Below are 18,274 nucleotides of genomic sequence, written 5' to 3' on the forward strand. Positions count from 1 at the left end.
GGAACAAACTCAAAAAAGGTGACATCAAGACAGACATAGCACTTTCGAGTAATGGGATTGTAACACTTGTACCCTTTTTGAGTCCGAGAGTAGCCAAGAAAGACACTTAATGGAGCGTGCATCCAACTTGTCTATTCCAGGACTCAGATTGTGAACAAAGCACACATAGCCAAAGATATGAGGTGTTAATGGAAAGGGGGACAAGGTGGGGAACAAGATAGAGAAGTGAGATCGCCCATGAAGAATAAAGGAGGGCATCCAATTAATGAGGAAACACGCAGTAAGTACATCATCACTCCAAAACCGTTTAGGAACACTCATATGATGAAGAATAGACCGAGCTGTTTCAAGGAGATGACGGTTCTTCTGTTCAGCCACCCCATTTTGTTGAGGAGTGGATGCACAAGAAGTTTGATGAATGATGCCATGCTGTTCTAAATACTGTTGAAAGGAAGTTAGAAAATATTCACGACCATTATCTGAACGAAGAACTTTGATTGGAACACCAAATTGTGTACGTATTTCAGCACGGAATTTTTAAAAAATGAAAAATAATTCACTCATTTCTTTCATTAAATAAATCCATGTCATTTTGAACAATCATCAATAAAAGTGACAGAATACTTGTAACCATTATAAGACTATTTTGATCGGGCCTCAAACATCTGAATGAACCAAAGCAAAAGGACTCAACATACGACTTTCAACTCTAGGACTGAAGGAAACACGACGATGTTTCCCAAACTGACACGACTCACATTGTAACACTAACAATTGACTCAAAGACAGAACTAGTATCCTGAGTGCCTTGAGAGAAGGATGTCCCAGTCGATAGTGCCACTGTAGAGGAGTGAGTGAAGTCTGAAGTGCATCTGACGATCCACCACCGTCAAGATAATACAATCCACCAACTTCATGCCCCCCACCAATCTTCTTCCCCGTCCTGAGATCCTAAAAAACACAAGAGGAAGGGAAAAAAGTAATAGAACAGTTAAGAGTCTTGGTGAATTTACTAACAGACATAAGATTGAATGGAAACTTAGGGACATATAGAACATATGATAAAGAAAGAGAAGCCATGTCAACATTGCCAACACCACAGATGGGAGAGGAGGAACCATTGACAAGGGTAACAGTTTGAGATGTGGAAGTTTCAGAGAGAGAAGAGAACACGCCTGGAGTCCCGGTCATGTGATCAGAGACTCTAGAGTCAATAATCCAATGAGAGGTTTTAGATGACAGGCAAGCTATATCTGAGTGGGCAAGAGTAGCAGTAGTGTGCTGTGAAATGGACTGAAGGAACCGCTCATACTCATCATGCGGTACACTCACCATCTCTCTTCCGGAAACAGATGTAGATGTGGAAGGAGTTAGGTTTGCCTGTTGATTATCACTGACATCAACCCCACCAGCAACAACATGATTGGCCCATTTAAAGGGAGGGCGGCCATGAAGATCATAAAGGAAATTTATGGAATGTCCTTCCCTGCCACAGTGGGTACACTTCCTTGTAGAGCTGCCTTTTTCTTTGCCACGGCCTCCCCTTGAGTCACGACCACCACCACAGCCAAATATGGAACCACCACGACCTCCTCGGGAGGCATGTCCTCCCCCTTTCGTACCACGTCCACCTCCTCTGGCTGTCACAAAAGCTGATCTATCAGACTGTGTGAGATTCTCTGTGTCCCAAAGAAATCCTGCGAAGCCGGGCAAACACTTCCTCAAGTGTAGGAAGGGTAGAGCCCCCCAATATTTGGGCCCTAACTAGTTCATACTCTGATTTCAACCCCACTAAGAACCTTGTGACATCTAGTTGTTCCCTCTGTTGTTGCTGAACCTTAACATCTGTAGTGAGAGGATGATAGACATTGAGCTCATTTCTGAGGTTCTTCATACTGGCATAGTACTCTTCTAGGATTTTATTTCCTTGTTGCAGACCAAAGTACTCCTGATAGAGCTGATATACCCTTGTAGTATCTTGCCTAGAATACAGCTTCTTGGCATGTTCCCATATGTCCTTAGCTGTATCTAAGAACATGAAGTTGACACTTATTTTGGGTTCCATACTGTTCCATATCCATGTCATGATTTGGGCATCCTTTTGTTCCCAATCTTCAAACCCTAGAGAGTCAGCCGGTGGTTTATCTTCTTTCACATGCTTCACTTTTTCTCTTTGCCTTGAGAAAAACTTCCACCGACTTGGCCCATGGAACATAGTTTTCACCATTCAGTTTAATTGAGGTCATCTGTACACCTAGATAGTCAGAGGAAACCACCACACTAGGTTTCTGATCACTACAGCCATTTCCCATTGCTGCCATGATACTCTTTCAATGTTGCCTCTAATCTGAATTCCCAATCACCAACTAAGTGCTGCTATCAAGAGTTTGATGTTCCAGAACCTACAACAGTCCCTAAACACAATGATAGATACACATGCCTTTGTTCTTATCCACACCACTACTGATTTCACAAAAAAAAAAAAAGAACACAGACTACACCGACATTAATTCAGCACTTACTAACCACATGCAAGCTCTCTTACAACTACTCAACAGAGTTTGTGCATCACAAGCACCACCACACAGCCATAGCTGTCACACACAATACTGACCTGCTTTAACGCTTTTAAGAGGGTACTACAAGACCAACAAAAACTCAACTAGTACCATTGCATTACACCTTGCACCATTCGGCCACCTACAGTAGCAGCCCTTACACCATTTGGTCACATTGTAAACACAGCCTGTTCTTGGAATTTTTCCAAGAACCAGGGCAACAACCAACCTAGTTCTCTAGGTTCTGATCAGTCCTCTCAAGTTCTTGAAGATTTTCAACCCAGAAATACCAACAGCACACAGAGGAGAGATAACCAACCTTCGTTTGAGAGCTTCAGCCAACCATTCACTGCTGAAGTTGTTTTCTTAGGAAAGGAGGTTCTGTGCACCAGAAAAAAGAAGAGCTGTGATGTTTCAGGCCTGGGATGAACCACTTTTCTCCATTGACAGCCCAGAGAAGAAAAAGGAGAGAACTGAAGCACAAACTGAAGTTGTCACGAACTGAAACAGGTCACAAACTGAAGTTGTCACGCTCTGATACCATGTTTCTACTGTTGCTACAGTAGTCCGAACCAGTAAGGAGAAGAAGAAAGAGAAGGAGAAGAAGAAGAAGAAGAGAAGAAGAAGAAGATGAAAGAACTGTCGAACCTGATAGCTAAACCCTATCAGTCGACCTCTTAATAGTGATTAGGCTTCTAATTAAATGTACAAGGACTAAACTGCCCCTACTTAAGTATGGGACAGAGAATCTCTAATAAGACTGCCACATAAGCTCATAACTTAACCAAGGTGAGTTGACTAATCTACCCTTATTCGACTAACTCTAACAAGCTCCTTTTGCCTTCGTCGGGAAACCCACTGTAGATCGAGCTTCTTCTCTACTTTCTGGCACTGCACGCGTTCCCCCCTATCTCGCGACTGGGGACGATGATAGACCATTAACCGTCTACCATTGTCGACCATCGTCTTCCTCAACCTCTTTCTCTCGTTCGAACAGTTCAACGAAGGTCTCCAACTCGTTACAGTGGAGACCCTCAAAGAAGATGCCGTAGTAAGGAACAGGATCGCCATAACACCAGGAGTGTGAAGAGCAGTGAGGTTTTCGACTCTGATTCAGAAAGATTGACAGATGGTGAAGAACTTTCTAATTCCGATTCAGATTTGGAAGAAACTGTTAGCTTGGGAAGTATCAACCTCCAAAAGCCAAGAGATATACTGGAAGAGGGTTGCCTAAACACTGAACTGTTATTCCTAGAGGAGGAGACGGATTCGCAAGATTCTGGTAATATCAAAACGCAAAGAAGAGTGAGCCGTAGCAGTAGAGAACAGATCTTTCCCAAACTGGGTATGCTATACAAAAGACAGGTGGAGTTGGGAGCACTGAAAGAGGTAAGGCAGAGTGCATCCTGACCAATAAACGAGTCCATCCCATATGTGCAGCCTAGTTAGGACATTAGGCCAGAGAGACAGGAATCAAACTTGGAGCCTTACCTAAGGATTCACGCAGAGGGAAAGAGAAGTGATGTTTCTTTGACTGTAGAGGGTGAGGAAGTATTGGTTGTACCTAGTCCGCTTCCACTGCTGAGTCCGGAAAAGGGGAAGGACCTAGTCCTGATTCCAAGAATTGATACCCAACAACCAGTCCACATGCAACCATCTACGCTAATTCCAAGTGAGCTTGTCCATTTGGTTTTATATACTAACTTGGGTTCTCTGCCTGTAATAGATGTCCTGGAATCCCTACCAGACCAACCAACTGGTAGCAGGGAAGTGGGCATTGATAATGATGGAGTCCGATCAGAGAAGGGAGTTGGGTTGTTAGAAAGGAAACAAGAGGAGTTAGAATGGATTTGAGAGCAGATTTGTGCCCTACTGGAGGAATATAAACAGAAGGAGGAAATGATAGAGGTGGCTCCAAAAAACCCTGAATCAGAGGCAAGAACCAATAGATTGGTGCAGAAATTAGGAAATAAAGGGTAGAATAGGAAGTCAGTGGGAAACAAGGGTAGGAAAAAGAAGAAAAAGTCTGAAGTAGAGAGACTAATAATGGACATTGAAGGGGATATCGAGTTCAGTGGTAGAGGGGAAAGAAAGAAGGGTTCTAAATGAAGGAACACTATACCGAGGGCTAAATTCTTTAGAGGTAATGAAGATAATAAGCTGGAACGTAAGGGATTTGGGTAGTGCCAAAAAAAGGAGATCGATTAAGGAGCTACTTAGGAGAGAAAGACCTGATGTTGTGATGTTGCAGGAGACAAAATTAGCTGAACTGGATAGAAGGTGGGTCAGGGAGATCTGGAAAATAAGAGGGGTAAGATGGTGCTCAGCTCCATCGTGGGGAGCCTCGGGGGGAATAGTAACTTTGTGGAGGGAGGACTTCGGAGAACCAGTAGAGGAGCTAATAGGAAACTTCACTGTATCCCTAAAATTCAGAATGGTGGAAGATGGATTTACTTGGGTGCTAACAAATGTGTATGGTCCAAATAATCACAGAGAGAGTAATGAGTTATGGGAGGAGCTTCATGGAATTCAAGGTTTGTGGGAAGGTCCTTGGTGTTTGGGGGGTGATTTTAATGCATGGAGATTTACAAATGAGTCAAATAATCCTAGGGAGGCCATTACAACTAGCATGAGGAAGTTCAATGACTTCATAAATTCCTGTGAGTTACGGGAGCTTCCTTTACTACAGGCTACCTACACTTGGTCCAACTTCCAAGAAAACCCAACCTGCTCAAAGCTTGACAGATTCCTATTTAATGAGGGTTGGGAGAGCCACTGGAGAGGTTTGGTGGCTAAGACCCTACCTAGGATAACCTTTGATCACTACCCTATAGAAGTAGGACAAGAACCTCTTGGTAATGGACCTAGACCATTCAGGTTTGAAAATATGTGGCTGACACACCCAAACTTCTTGCCTAAGGTTAAGGAATAGTGGAGTGAAGAGATGAGAGAAGTGAAATGGGATGGGGTTAGATTCCACAAAAAATTAAAAAGGTTGAGAGGCAAAATAAAGGAATGGAATAAGGTTCAATTTGGAAGAGTGAAGGAGGTAAAAGCTAGATTATTGGCTCAGATTGAGGTGTTAGATGCAAAAGAATCCCAAGAGATGATGGATGAGCAAGACAGAGAAATGAGGAGGAAACTGAAAAAGGAGTTAGAGGAGACTTTGTTGAGGGAGATCTCTTGGAGACAAAAATCCAGACATAAGTGGATCAAGGAAGGGGATGGGAATACCAAATTTTTTCATGCTTTGGCTAATAGGAGGAGGAAAAATTTGATACTAAAGCTTGAGGTTGATGGTGTGGAGATAGCCTCTCAAGAGGAGATTGCCAATAGGATTGTGGATCACTTCAAATCCATCTTTCATAGACCCTTAGAGAATCAGTTAATAGTAGGGGATGAGAATTGGCCAACTTTGAACCAAACAGATAAGGGATGGTTGGAAAGAATGATTGAGGAAGAGAAAATTAAACAAGCTATTTTTTCTATGGATAGGGCTAAGGCACCAGGTCCTGACGGATTTACAATGGCATTTTATTAGGATTGTTGGGACATAGTCAAAGAAGACTTAATTGGAGTATTTAGAGAATTTGAGGATAAAAATTTTGTGAGTCCTAGAATCAATGCCACCTTTATAGCCTTAATTCCCCAAAAGAATGATGCCAGACACCCCAAAGATTTTCGGCCAATTAGCCTGGTGACAAGCATCTATAAGATTCTGGCAAAAGTGCTCTCTAGGAGGACCAAAGTATTTCTCCCCTCTCTCGTTAGCCAAGCACAAGGAGCCTTTATACAGGATAGAAAAATTACAGATCAGATCCTTATTGCAAACGAGAGTGTGGAAGAGATAAGGAGATTAGGCAGGAAAGGATTTGTTTGCAAACTAGACTTGGAGAAAGCCTATGACTTAGTGGATTGGAATTTCCTGCTGGAGATGTCGAGAAGACGCGGATTTGGGGATAAATGGTGTAATTGGATAAGAGGATGCTTAAACTCTTGTCGTTATTCAGTGTTGGTGAATGGGGTAGTTAGGGACTTTTTTCCAGCCAATAGAGGCTTAAGACAAGGGGATCCACTCTCCCCTTTCCTCTTTACACTTGTTGCTGATGTCTTTAGTAGGATGATCTCCAAAGCAGACGAGGAGGGCCAAATAAAGGGATGGAGAATAGGGAGCAGAGGCATTCCAGTAACTCACCTTCAGTTTGCTGATGATATTGTTATTTTCTGTGAAGGGAATGAGTTGAGCAAAGTGGAGAACCTTAAGATTTTAATAAGTACTTTTGAGAGGGTCTCCAACTTGAAGGTAAATTTTGATAAAAGTTGTGTGGCTGGAGTAAATTTGGAGAATAGGGAGATTGAATCCATTGCAGAATTCTTAGGTTGCAATATTTCTTCTTGGCCTTTGACATACTTAGGGCTGCCCTTAGGAGCCAGCCCTAAAGAAAGTAGTTTCTCGGCCCTTATTGTGGAGAAATTTGATAAGTGCTTGATGGCTTGGAAAAAGAATTACATTTCAATAGGGGGTAGGCTGACTTTAATTAAGGCTACACTTGCCAACCTTCCAACCTACTTCCTTTTAGTGTTCAGGATTCCTCCAACGGAGGCTAAGAAATTGGAGAAGAGAATGAGGGACTTTCTATGGGAACCAGGAGGGGTGAAAAAGGATCACTTGACCAAATGGGAGATAATTAACAAACCAAAGGAAGAAGGGAGTTTAGGGATAGGCAACATAGTGCTGAAGAATGTAGCCCTTCTAGGGAAGTGGCTATGGAGATGGCCCCGAGAGAGAGAGAGATTATGGCATGAGGTGGTGGCAAGCATTCATGGTTGTGCAGGAAATGGTTGGGATTCCGGGATATCTCGCCAAGTTACCCTTACTACACCTTGGAAGGCTATACATGGTATTCTCCCTCGCTTCCTTAGATTCATCAGGTATGATGCTTGTTTTGGTAATGCTATTCTGTTATGGGAGGACATTTGGGTGGGCACTCAACCCCTCAAAGATTGTTTCCCCTTGCTATATTCCATTTCCCTTCACAAACATGAGCCAATTGCAACTTTTCTCCCGAGGCCATTAAACCCCTTATTTTTAAACTGGGACTTTGGGTTTCGTAGAGGGTTAAGGGATGGTGAGTCGAATTGTGTTATTGAGCTAATTCATTTACTAGAATCCGTTTGCTTGGACCCCACTTCTTTTGATCAAAGGGTTTGGACTCCTCTTCCAAAAGGTACTTTTACTTGCTCTTCTTTTCTAAAATCCCTCAGTTCTAACCCCATTTCCCAAGGATTCCCTGTCAAAGAAGTTTGGGCACGACCTATTCCCCCAAAAATTGTTGTATTCTATTGGGAAGTCTTCTATGGGAAAATCAATACTTTGGAAAACTTACAGAAAAAGAGACCCTCGCTTTGTCTGTCCCCAAATTGGTGTTCCTTGTGTAAGGCTGAGAATGAGGACTGTGCCCATTTGCTGATCTCCTATTCCTTTTCTACAGCTATATGGAGGTGGAGCCTTTGTTTATTTGGAGGTAGGTGGTCTATGCCTTCTGATTTAAGCTTGTTATTCAACCCATCTGTCTTTGTTTAGCACACTAGAAGATGTAAGGTCATGTGGAAATGTGTCAGGGCAGCCACTCTGTGGACTCTTTGGGAGGAAAGGAATGCAAGAATTTTCTTAGAGAAGGAAAGAGGGTTAGATGAAATGAAGGATTGTATCCTAACAAGAGCAATCCATTGGCTGAAAGTTGTGGATATCTTTGATGACTTATCCTTTGATGATTTGTGGAAGAATTGGCTAGTAATAGCTAACACTTCAACAAAGAAGGATGGAATTCTATCAGAATGGATTCCGCCTTTGGAAGGTGTCATCAAGCTGAACTTTGATGGAAGCAGCCAAGGCAACCCCGGGCCTTTAGGTATAGGGGGTATCATGAGAAATAAGGACAGCAACATAATTTCCCTAATCTTAGGACCGGTGGGAGTGGGGGATTCCACAAGGGCAGAAATCCTTGCTGCAGTACAAGGAATTCAGATCGCCAACCAGCTTGGGTTGGAGCATCTCCTAGTTGAAGGGGACTCTCAGGTGGTAACAAGGTGGCTCCTAAACTTGGATACCACCATTTGGGTCTACAAAGATCTCATAAAAAAAGTAAAGTGGTTAACCAGCAATATGAGAGTTGAGGTAAAATGGGTTAGTAGGTCTGCTAATTCTTTGGATGATGCTTTAGCCAAACAAGGGGTTTCTAGGGAAGATCTTTTTTGTGCTTCTATGTAAGTTGTTATTAATTTGGAACTCTATACTTAACTAGCCCGGAGAGGTTGCAACTTGTGCCTTTCCTTGGGGACTTTGTACTATTGTCTATTGCTGATTAAAAAAAATATTTCAATTATCAAAAAAAAAAAAAGAGAAAATTCAAGTGGCTGACTAAGGACATGGAAGTCCAATACAAATGGGTAAAAAGAAGTGCAAACTCTTTGGCAGATGGTCTAGCTAGATAAGGGGTGAACAGACATTCTATTTTTTGGGCTGTCTTGTAATTTTTGTTCTTTTGATGTTTAATGGTTGTTCTTGGAAGCTAAGATTGTTTAGCCCCCTTGCCCTGTAATTTTCTCATATTTTTAATATTAATTCAATCCACAGTTATTGATAAAAAAAAGGGGGGTGGGTGTGGGAAGGGGGATTGTATTGAGCCATTGGCTTACCATGCTTATGTTTAATTAATACAAGTAAGATATGATGGACAAAAAGGCTATAAATCAATTAAAGAGTGTTGAGAATGATGTGATAATAAGAGTAATCTTTGTCTCTATAGCTATCATTTGTAATGAAGGGTATAGGTAATATATAATGTTACCTCCCCTTAGAGATGAGAACATAACCATACTCTTAACAGGATACAATCATAAGGTAGCCCAAAATAATTGAGCCCTTGAGACCCCTTGTTTAGCCAAAGAATCATAGCATTTGCCAATCTGCTAACCCACTGAAAACTGGCTGACATGTTCCTTGTGAGTCACTTAACTTTCTTGAGAAGATCCCTGTATCCCCAGAAGACTGTATCTAGATTTGACAGCCAGCCCACTACCACCTTAGAGTCTCCCTCAACCATCAAATTTCCACTCCTAGTTGGTTGGCAAACTGTATTCCTTTTACTGCAGCCAGTATCTCAGCCCTTGTAGAATCACCAACTCCCACTGGACCTGAAAACAGGGATAGGATGTTGCTGTCCTTACCTCTTAAGATTCCTCCTATCCCCGAAAGTCCTGGATTACCTTGACTGCTCCCGTCAAAATTCAGCTTTACCACACCCTCTGTAGGAGGTCTCAAACTGCCCTAATATATTCTTTTTGGAGGTTGTGGAGGCCACCTCTGCCCAACTTTTTTGAAGATCATCAAAGGAGCAATCCTTAAACAAATCTAAAGTTTTCAGCCAAAGAATTGTCCTTGTCAACATACATTCCTTTACTTCTTTGATGCTTCTTTCCTTTTCTTGGAATATTCTAGCATTCCTTTCCTCCCAAATAGTCCACAGTGGCTGCTCTGATGCACTTCCACATTAGTTTCCTTCTTTTAGTTGGCTGCCCAAAAGTAGATGGATCAAAAAATAGAATTACTTTAGAGGGCAAGTTCCACCTGCACCCAAATAACATAAAGACCCAATTCCAAATATTAGAAGCAAAAGAACAAGATAACAATAAGTGGTAGCAATCCACATAATGCACTTTACACAAAATACACTAATTTGGGGACAAAACTCATTATGTTGTGGGGTGGCATTCCTTCTATTTTCTTGTTCTGTTGTGAATAAAAGAGGTTGAATATTTGAATGGGACCCATACTACATAGCATGTTTAATGAGGAAGAGAAGATAGTGGAATGTTGGGGGACAAGTTAGGGGTTGAGTGGCCTGGATGAACTTTTATATTAAATGTAAAATACAAAGATAATATTGCCCCTCATAATAATATTAACATACTACATAGCATATAATGTGCCAATTTTGAAAGTTTTTTTCTTTCCTCTTGTTAATTAACTCATTACTCATAATGTTTATTACTTTATTGTTAGATAGGATAAGAAATTGTACATGCTAGACAACATGCATTATTTCAAACTCCAAAACCGAATTGGTTATGCTGCATTCAAATAATTATATGCGCAGATGCAGCAAATAAGTCCTCTAATTGTATAAACAAGCTTCACATAAAATGATGATGGGGTTTGATTTAGAGTTGAATTTTGTAGGTGGTTCTTTCAATGTCCAATATACATCTCAGAACTGGATCAAATAATTGGGATTTTCTTATATAATTCTTTGATCTTATTATAGGTTATAATGTCTAAGTGCGTTTCATTTTATGTTTCAGGTACTATAGCGAAAGAGTCACCAAGAAAAGAATTACTTTTGCATGGCAATAGATCTTGAACAACCTTCAGGAGAGCATGAAGCAGAAAATGTTGGACCAAATGAGGGTGGGATTACAGTAGATGATGGAGAAATACATAGTGGCGAAGTGGATGTGAATTCTTCCATGGTGGAGTCTATTGTTAAGGGAGGTGCAAATGCAGAACCCCATATTGGTATGGAATTTGAGTCAAAAGGAGCAGCTTATTCATGTTATAAAGAGTATGCTAAATCAATGGGATTTGGCATCTCAATAAAAAATAGTCGTCGTTCAAAGATATCTGGTGAGTTTATTGATGCAAAGTATGCATGTTCAAGATATGGAAGTAAGCATGAGTCCAGTAAAGTCATCAATCCACGACCTTGCTCAAAGACGGATTGCAAGGCTAGCATGCATGTTAAGAGAAGACAAGATGGCAAATGGGTTATACATAATTTTATCAAGGATCATAACCATGAGCTTTTACCATCCCAAGCTCATTTCTTTCGAAGTCATAGGAATATAAATATTGATGCTCTACATGCCATCAGGCGAAGGAGAAAAATGTATGCTTTGATGTCCAAGCAACCTGATGGGAATCAAGATTTTGGTTATCCAAATAAAGATATTATAAATGAGTTTGATAAAGGAAGATATTTGGTTTTAGAAGGAGGTGATATGCAAGCTATGCTTGAACACTTTATGGATATGCAAGATGAGAATTCCAACTTCTTTTATGCAATGGATTTGAATGAAGAACAACGTCTAAGAAATGTATTCTGGGTTGATGCCAAAGGTAGACAAGATTATATCAATTTTGGTGATGTAGTTTGTTTTGATACAACATACATCTCAAGTAAATATAAAATGCCATTGGTTCCTTTTATTGGAGTGAACCATCACTATCAGTTCACACTGTTTGGATTTGCACTTATTGCTGATGAAACTACATCTACATTTTTATGGTTAATGAGTACATGGCTTCGCTCAATGGGTGGAAGAGCTCCAAATGTTATAGTTACTGATCAAGACAAAGCCTTAAAAGCAGCCATAGCAGAAATCTTTCCAAATACACGTCATTGTTTTTGTTTATGGCATATATTGAGGAAAATACCTGAAAAGCTTGGTCATATAACCAAACGGCATGAAAATTTTATGAAAAAATTTAACAAATGCATTTACAGGTCATGTACAGAGGAGCAGTTTGAAAAGCGATGGTGGAAAATGGTAGACAGGTTTGAGCTAAAAACAGACGAGTGGTTTCAATCATTATATGAAGACCGTAAATATTGGGTGCCTTATTACATGAATGATACTTTTTTTGCTGGGATGTCTACAGCTCAACGATCTGAGAGTATAAACTCTTCCTTGGACAGATATATTCATAGGAAAACAACATTGAAAGAATTTGTAGAACACTACGTTGTGGTTCTACAGGATAGGTATGAGGAAGAAGCCAAAGCAGATTTGGATACATGGCATAAACAACCTGCACTGAGATCTCCTTCACCTTTTGAAAAACAAATGTCAACCATCTATACACATGCAATATTTAGGAAATTTCAAGTCGAGGTTTTGGGAGTAGTTGCATGTCATCCTAAAAAGGAAAAAGAAGATGAGACAACCATAACATATAGGGTCCAAGATTTTGAAGAGCAACGAGATTTCTTAGTGTCATGGAATGAGAGAAAGTTAGAAATTTCTTGTTTATGTCACTCGTATGAGTATAAAGGTTTCCTTTGCAGACATGCAATGATTGTTCTCCAAATTTCAGGTGTCTCCAACATACCATCTCACTACGTATTGAAGCGGTGGACAAAGGATGCAAAAAGTAGGCATACAATGAGACAAGGATTAGAAGGGGTTCAATCTAGGGTACAGCGTTACAATGATCTTTGTCAAAGAGCCATTAAATTGGGTGAGGAAGGTTCATTGTCTCAAGATAGTTACAATATTGCTTTTCGTGCCTTGGATGAAGCTCTGAGAGAATGTGTGGGTGTGAATAACTCTATTCAGAGTGCTGTAAATGCCAACATATCAGCAACTTATGGTATTCATGACATAGAAGAGGAGGATCAAGGTAACAATACAATGTCTATGCTCAGAATGCTTGATACTCATGCTACCAGAACAAGCAAGAAAAAGAATGCAAACAAAAAAAGAAAGGTTTGTTACATGGAGGGTGGCATTTTTACATTCTAATTCACATTGTAGTTGCAAGTTATTTTAAGTGAATAATTAGTTAAGGTAAGCCTTTCTACATGTTGCAGATTCATTTGGAGCCAAAAGTAACAAATTCTGGGATTGAAAACAGTTTGCAAGATATGGTTTGTCATATATAGATTTTAAATTTGATTTATTTGCAATGGATTATCTGCTGTTTGAATGTCATGATTATTTAATAGCCATATTTCTTGATGTAGGGACAGTTAAGAGCACCAACGCTAGATGGTTCCTTTATTGCACAACAGAGCATTCAAGGAATGGTATGGCATAGTATGAATTTGAACATAACAAATTGAATAATGTTCTGTTTTTCAAAGTACAATTTTGTAATTGTTGTAGGAACAACTGAGCTCAAGAGCACCGGCTTTTGACACTTATGGCACTCAACAGACCATGCAAAGATTGGTACAATTTTCTATATTTTATTAGCCTAAATATATTAGAATGTAAATTTTGTTTCTGTATTTAAGAATAATACAATGTGTCTCTTGCTACAGGGAAGATTGAACTCAGTGATGGCAACATGCGATAGTTATTATGGCAATCAACAGGGCATGCAGGGCCTGGTATGGCATGTCATAATTATATACATAATGTGTTCGCTAAGAAGTTTTACTATGTATATATAATAACAATTTAACTTGATTATAAATATTTACTGAGGTGTCATAACTTTTGCAGGGACAATTGCATTCAATTGCACCAAGCAGTGATAGTTATTATGGCACTCAACAGAGCATGCAGGCAATTGTATGGCACATTATTAATGGAGTCATTGTGCACATAGATAGACATATGGTGATATTATATAGTTCAAAGAAATGATGACGTTTCATATATCGTGGTTTCACACTTGCAGGGGCAGATAGACTTTAGATCACCAACCATAGATGGTTGTTATGGGTTACAAGACAGTCTACCGGATATGGTATTTACCAAATTAGTGAGGACAATGGTGTGTAAGCCTTCATTCCATTCCATAAAATAGTTAAGGTTTCCATGCTTTTTTTGCAGGGAGAATCGGCACAATTGCATGATGTGGCAAGACATCTGCATGATAAGCACCTCTCTCCTTAAGTTGACATTGCAGCTGTAAAGTTGCTGTCTTTTTCTCTCTTTTTTTTTTTCATCTTTTCATGTGAATTAGTGAAATCTCCCGTGTAATATCTTAATATTTTCTTTTCAGTTGTAGAGAAAGAGATGTTTTTTTTTTTTTTTTCCAAATTGAAATCTAGATCGAGTTTCGGTAAGTTGTACTATGGAAATGTTGTAAATATGTTTTCACATTTTAGTAGAAAGAATGTGTTCAAGTTGAAAGCCGGCAAAAATTAGATGAGCTTTGGTTCCATGCACTGTTTGTCCAACAAATTTGCTGTTGTTCTTGAACTTGGTTGATTATTTATTTATTTGTTATTTTGTGACTTTCCTTTCTTGTTCAAGTGCTAATCTCTTAGGAAAATCTTGTGCTTTTTGTCTATTTTCTCATCGAAGATACAGGATTCAATTGCTTTTATAAAGAAATTGAAACAGCAGAAAAGAAGCTCAAATGAAATGTATCTGGTTTCAATAAATCTCGTGGCAAAATATCCAGAAGAGTACACCTATGCTAACCTTGAAAATCTATTCTAGTGATTATTAAGCCTTTATTAAAATGTATTATTGTGTACATGTTCATGGTAGTGCAAGACCAAGTCATTTTTGTTTATTGTTTGACAAATCAGTATGGACGTGGTGTTGGACCTTCAGTGTTGTATATTGTCATTCAAGGTTTTCTTCTTTGTATATATTTTTCTTTTGGATAGATAGTGCCAAGGCAAGATTATAAAACGCATTTACATGGTAGTTGTACGTTCGAGTAACACAAATTATGACCCACTATATCGTAAAGTTCTTTGTTTTTGGTGAATCCTAAAGTGCTTTATAGATGGTGTATAGCTTCTGTGAAAAATGGTGCCAGCTCATCACCATGTGGGAGTTTGTCCCAAAATGCTATTTGGTAAGCCTATTTATCAAATAAACATTTGTCTTGGTTTATGTGTAAGTCAACTGTCGGGAGAAGCATTATTTTAACGTTTCCTCCAACACCAAGGTGTTTATTTACTGCTTTGCTCATGTGGCACCTAATAGAGTCTAATGACACTTAATTGTCAAACAAGGTAGAAAAATGTTTGTCAACCACTTTTTCTTGGTTTTGAAGATGAATCAAGTACAGAAGTTTTTCAAATAAATGGAGTCATACCAAACACCATCTTGTACTGTATGCAGTTACAGTATTCATATTTTATATTTTCTATACTACTTTGGTTATAGTCATAGGGCTGAAAGTTGGGTTGGGTTGAAGTTGGGGTTAGGATCAGGGTTGAAAAGTATGAACCTGACTTCGAGTTGGGTTACAGTTGAGGCTTTAATCAAACCTGAACCCTTCATATCTTCATATTTGTATAAGTATTTATGTATGTATATATGCATGCATCCATGCAATTTGTACATATAATTTTGTTTTGATGATAATGTTAAAGTCAGTGAACCTTGATCCATCAATTTTAAGTTCAAGAGATGAGAATGTGTTTTTTTTGCAAAATGAAGTAAAAAAACTGGGTCAACCTGAGCCCAACTTAAACTAGGAGTGGCAATGGGTTGGGTGTCCGTAAAAATCATCCTTCGTGTTCTTGAATCTGCCTAAGTATCCTTGATGCCAAATCAATCCCAAACTTGTTTAAATTTTCCTCTCAATTTTCCAAATCCATCTGTCTTAGACCCGTTAAAACATATCATGAGTCATGACCCGTCTAACATGATTATATGACGTCCCTCTTAAAATGTGATACTGTGATGTCCCTCTCTTAAGAAGAAATGTTGTGGTTAACCAACGCCTATAATGGGACATAAGGGAAGGGTTTGAATCCTCTCAAATCTCAGCCCTTATAAAATATATAAGAAGGATTTGCCCATGATACTGGAAGGACATGATACTGAAAATACTTGTAACCCATCAACAGGTATCATAAAAGTATAACCAATTAAGTGGTATTTATCAAAATTCACGGTAGTTTAATTGGTCAAAACTCTTTTGATATCATGTCTTTCCAGAAGCATAGGTTTATCCATAAAAGAAATGTATTTTGATAAATAGGGATTGATAACCCAAACCTTTCAAAACCCTACAAGGTTTTGATAAAGGGGTCCTATTAGGGTTCGGGTGGGTTGAATATCCAAAAATTCCCATGAAATTGTCATCTCTAATCTAAACCCCGACTTGATTTACACCTAATTTGAAAAAGTCAGGTTGGGTTCAAGACAAGGAAAAAGTGTCATTTTGGACAACTTTTCACATCTACAAATACAAATCAATGTTTTAAACACCAACATGAGGCCAACTCACTTTTGCCTTTAGGTCGTGAGTCACCAGTTCGACACGGGGTTAAACCACTTAGCACTTTATATATTTTAGTATATATATCTATGTGTATGCATATATATGTGCACAAATACATATTCATAAACAGTGTACAATTATGTTTTACATGTAACATATGTATTTTTTATATTTAACTTGCGTTTTTAAATTGAGCTTTTAGTTTTTTTATTTATAAAAATATTAAAAATTGTAATTTGAGGCCAAAAAAGTTTTTTTGTTATGAAAAATAACGGGCAAAGTGTCTACGACACCTTGGGATTCTAGATCTCAAAAAGTTATCCAAAATAAAAAAGATCACCCCAATCAGACATTAGAGTGCAATGTTATGGCCTTCAAAAGTTTGTACGTACATTGAGTATGCAACCCGTGACCTGGTGACCACATTGAATGGGTCAATGGTTGAACTACCGAGGGTTAGATGTAGAGGTGTACAGGCTGTGCTCAGCACGATGGTCCAGGCCGTGCTGGGCTTGGGGTTCCAAGTCCACAGGCCAACACGGCACTTCACGACTGTGCATAGTGTGGATGTAAAAGTATTCATAAACTCTTATGAAGTCGTAGAATGGACAATTAGTCACTTTGGCATCCTCTGCTTGTGAAACAAAAGTCGAATAATTTCTAAAGTTGTATGGTTCTTTCAAAGACAAGGAGTAATATGGACTTAATTTATAAGACCGATTTAACAATTACACAATATGTCAACAAAGTTAATGAGGTGATCTTCTGAAATCAACAGTAAAGTTGATACAAATTTCCCTTCTAGGCCTGATTTAATGATTTCATGACAACGTCAACTAAATCATCAATCAAATAAATGGTTTTCTAGTCCAATCCAACTCCAAGTAAAAGCTCTAGAACAAACAGTCCTATAGCTTGATTATTGCAACAAGGCCTACTAATTGATCAAATTTTTGTTGAAATATAATTGCAAGATGCCCATTTACTCTGCTAAACAAAATTTTTCCTATCTTATTGATGTCTCTATTAAGTCACGTACTTTATCCGACTCCGAAATATAAAGCGGTCATTGATGCAAGTTACCTACGACAATGGTCGAATGATGATAGACAAACTTTTATTATTATGAACAGGTGAATGGAGTGATTCAGCTATAAACATAAAGCATCTTGCATAAAAAATCATGCATTCCTATTTCGTTTAGGCTGTTCTCTACAATTTGCAAATAAATTTTTCCATACATATTGAAATCTGATCGACATGGAGTTTTATTTCTTTGTTCAATAACTTGGTACTTTTTACCACATTCAATCAGTTTTGACTGCCCTAAATGTGGTCACCAATGGAATCCTTATCCATTTTATTATGGTGAAGCATTACATGCAAAAGATACATTAATCAACATAACAAGACTGCTTAAAAGTCCTCACAGTTTCAATGGCCAAAATATGAAAATTTCTTCATTTGAACATCCTTACAAAGAACTTTAGCTTTGATGGTATTTGCTCAGCTATGTCCACACGATTAGTCATCCTATTTGACACTTCCAACGAATTAGAGGTGTAGCTCATAAAAATAACAATCACCAAACCTTCATATAAATTAGAACCAAGTGACCTTCGGTGCCTTTAGAGTAATGCAAGTGATATGCAATTTATAAAATGGAGCAGTTTCCATGTTCCCTGGAGAGAAAAATCAGTTAAAAAGTTCAAGAAAGCGTGCTGATAAAAAA

The 18,274-nt window shown here is 38.9% G+C and overlaps 2 protein-coding genes across 17 annotated transcripts in view; one reads left to right on the forward strand and one right to left on the reverse strand.

The window, feature by feature from the left end:
• FAR1 (FRS (FAR1 Related Sequences) transcription factor family) overlaps positions 1 to 14,494 on the forward strand; it is a 33,278-nt gene extending 18,784 nt beyond the window's left edge. For 6 of the 7 annotated variants that reach the window (XM_088952722.1, XM_088952721.1, XM_088952723.1 and 3 more), the window contains exons 2-9: positions 10,923 to 13,106; positions 13,211 to 13,267; positions 13,364 to 13,426; positions 13,506 to 13,571; positions 13,664 to 13,732; positions 13,848 to 13,916; positions 14,026 to 14,094; positions 14,181 to 14,494. In XM_088952722.1, coding sequence (XP_088808848.1) covers positions 10,965 to 13,106; positions 13,211 to 13,267; positions 13,364 to 13,426; positions 13,506 to 13,571; positions 13,664 to 13,732; positions 13,848 to 13,916; positions 14,026 to 14,094; positions 14,181 to 14,243 — 2,598 coding nt within the window. In that variant the 5' untranslated portion in view covers positions 10,923 to 10,964 and the 3' untranslated portion in view covers positions 14,244 to 14,494. The remainder of the gene's footprint in view (positions 1 to 10,922; positions 13,107 to 13,210; positions 13,268 to 13,363; positions 13,427 to 13,505; positions 13,572 to 13,663; positions 13,733 to 13,847; positions 13,917 to 14,025; positions 14,095 to 14,180) is intronic. The other variant, XM_088952728.1, reaches the window with a different exon arrangement.
• Positions 14,495 to 17,711: 3,217 nt separating this feature from the next.
• Positions 17,712 to 18,274, reverse strand: part of LOC148846522 (transglycosylase) — a 129,440-nt gene continuing 128,877 nt past the window's right edge. For all 10 annotated transcript variants that reach the window (XM_088955346.1, XM_088955341.1, XM_088955338.1 and 7 more), the window contains one exon: positions 17,712 to 18,224. In XM_088955346.1, coding sequence (XP_088811472.1) covers positions 18,197 to 18,224 — 28 coding nt within the window. In that variant the 3' untranslated portion in view covers positions 17,712 to 18,196. The remainder of the gene's footprint in view (positions 18,225 to 18,274) is intronic.

The sequence above is a fragment of the Nelumbo lutea genome, chromosome 7 (genome assembly GCF_056320005.1).
Source record: "Nelumbo lutea isolate HS-2025 chromosome 7, American lotus-T2T, whole genome shotgun sequence".
Classification (NCBI taxonomy): domain Eukaryota; kingdom Viridiplantae; phylum Streptophyta; class Magnoliopsida; order Proteales; family Nelumbonaceae; genus Nelumbo; species Nelumbo lutea.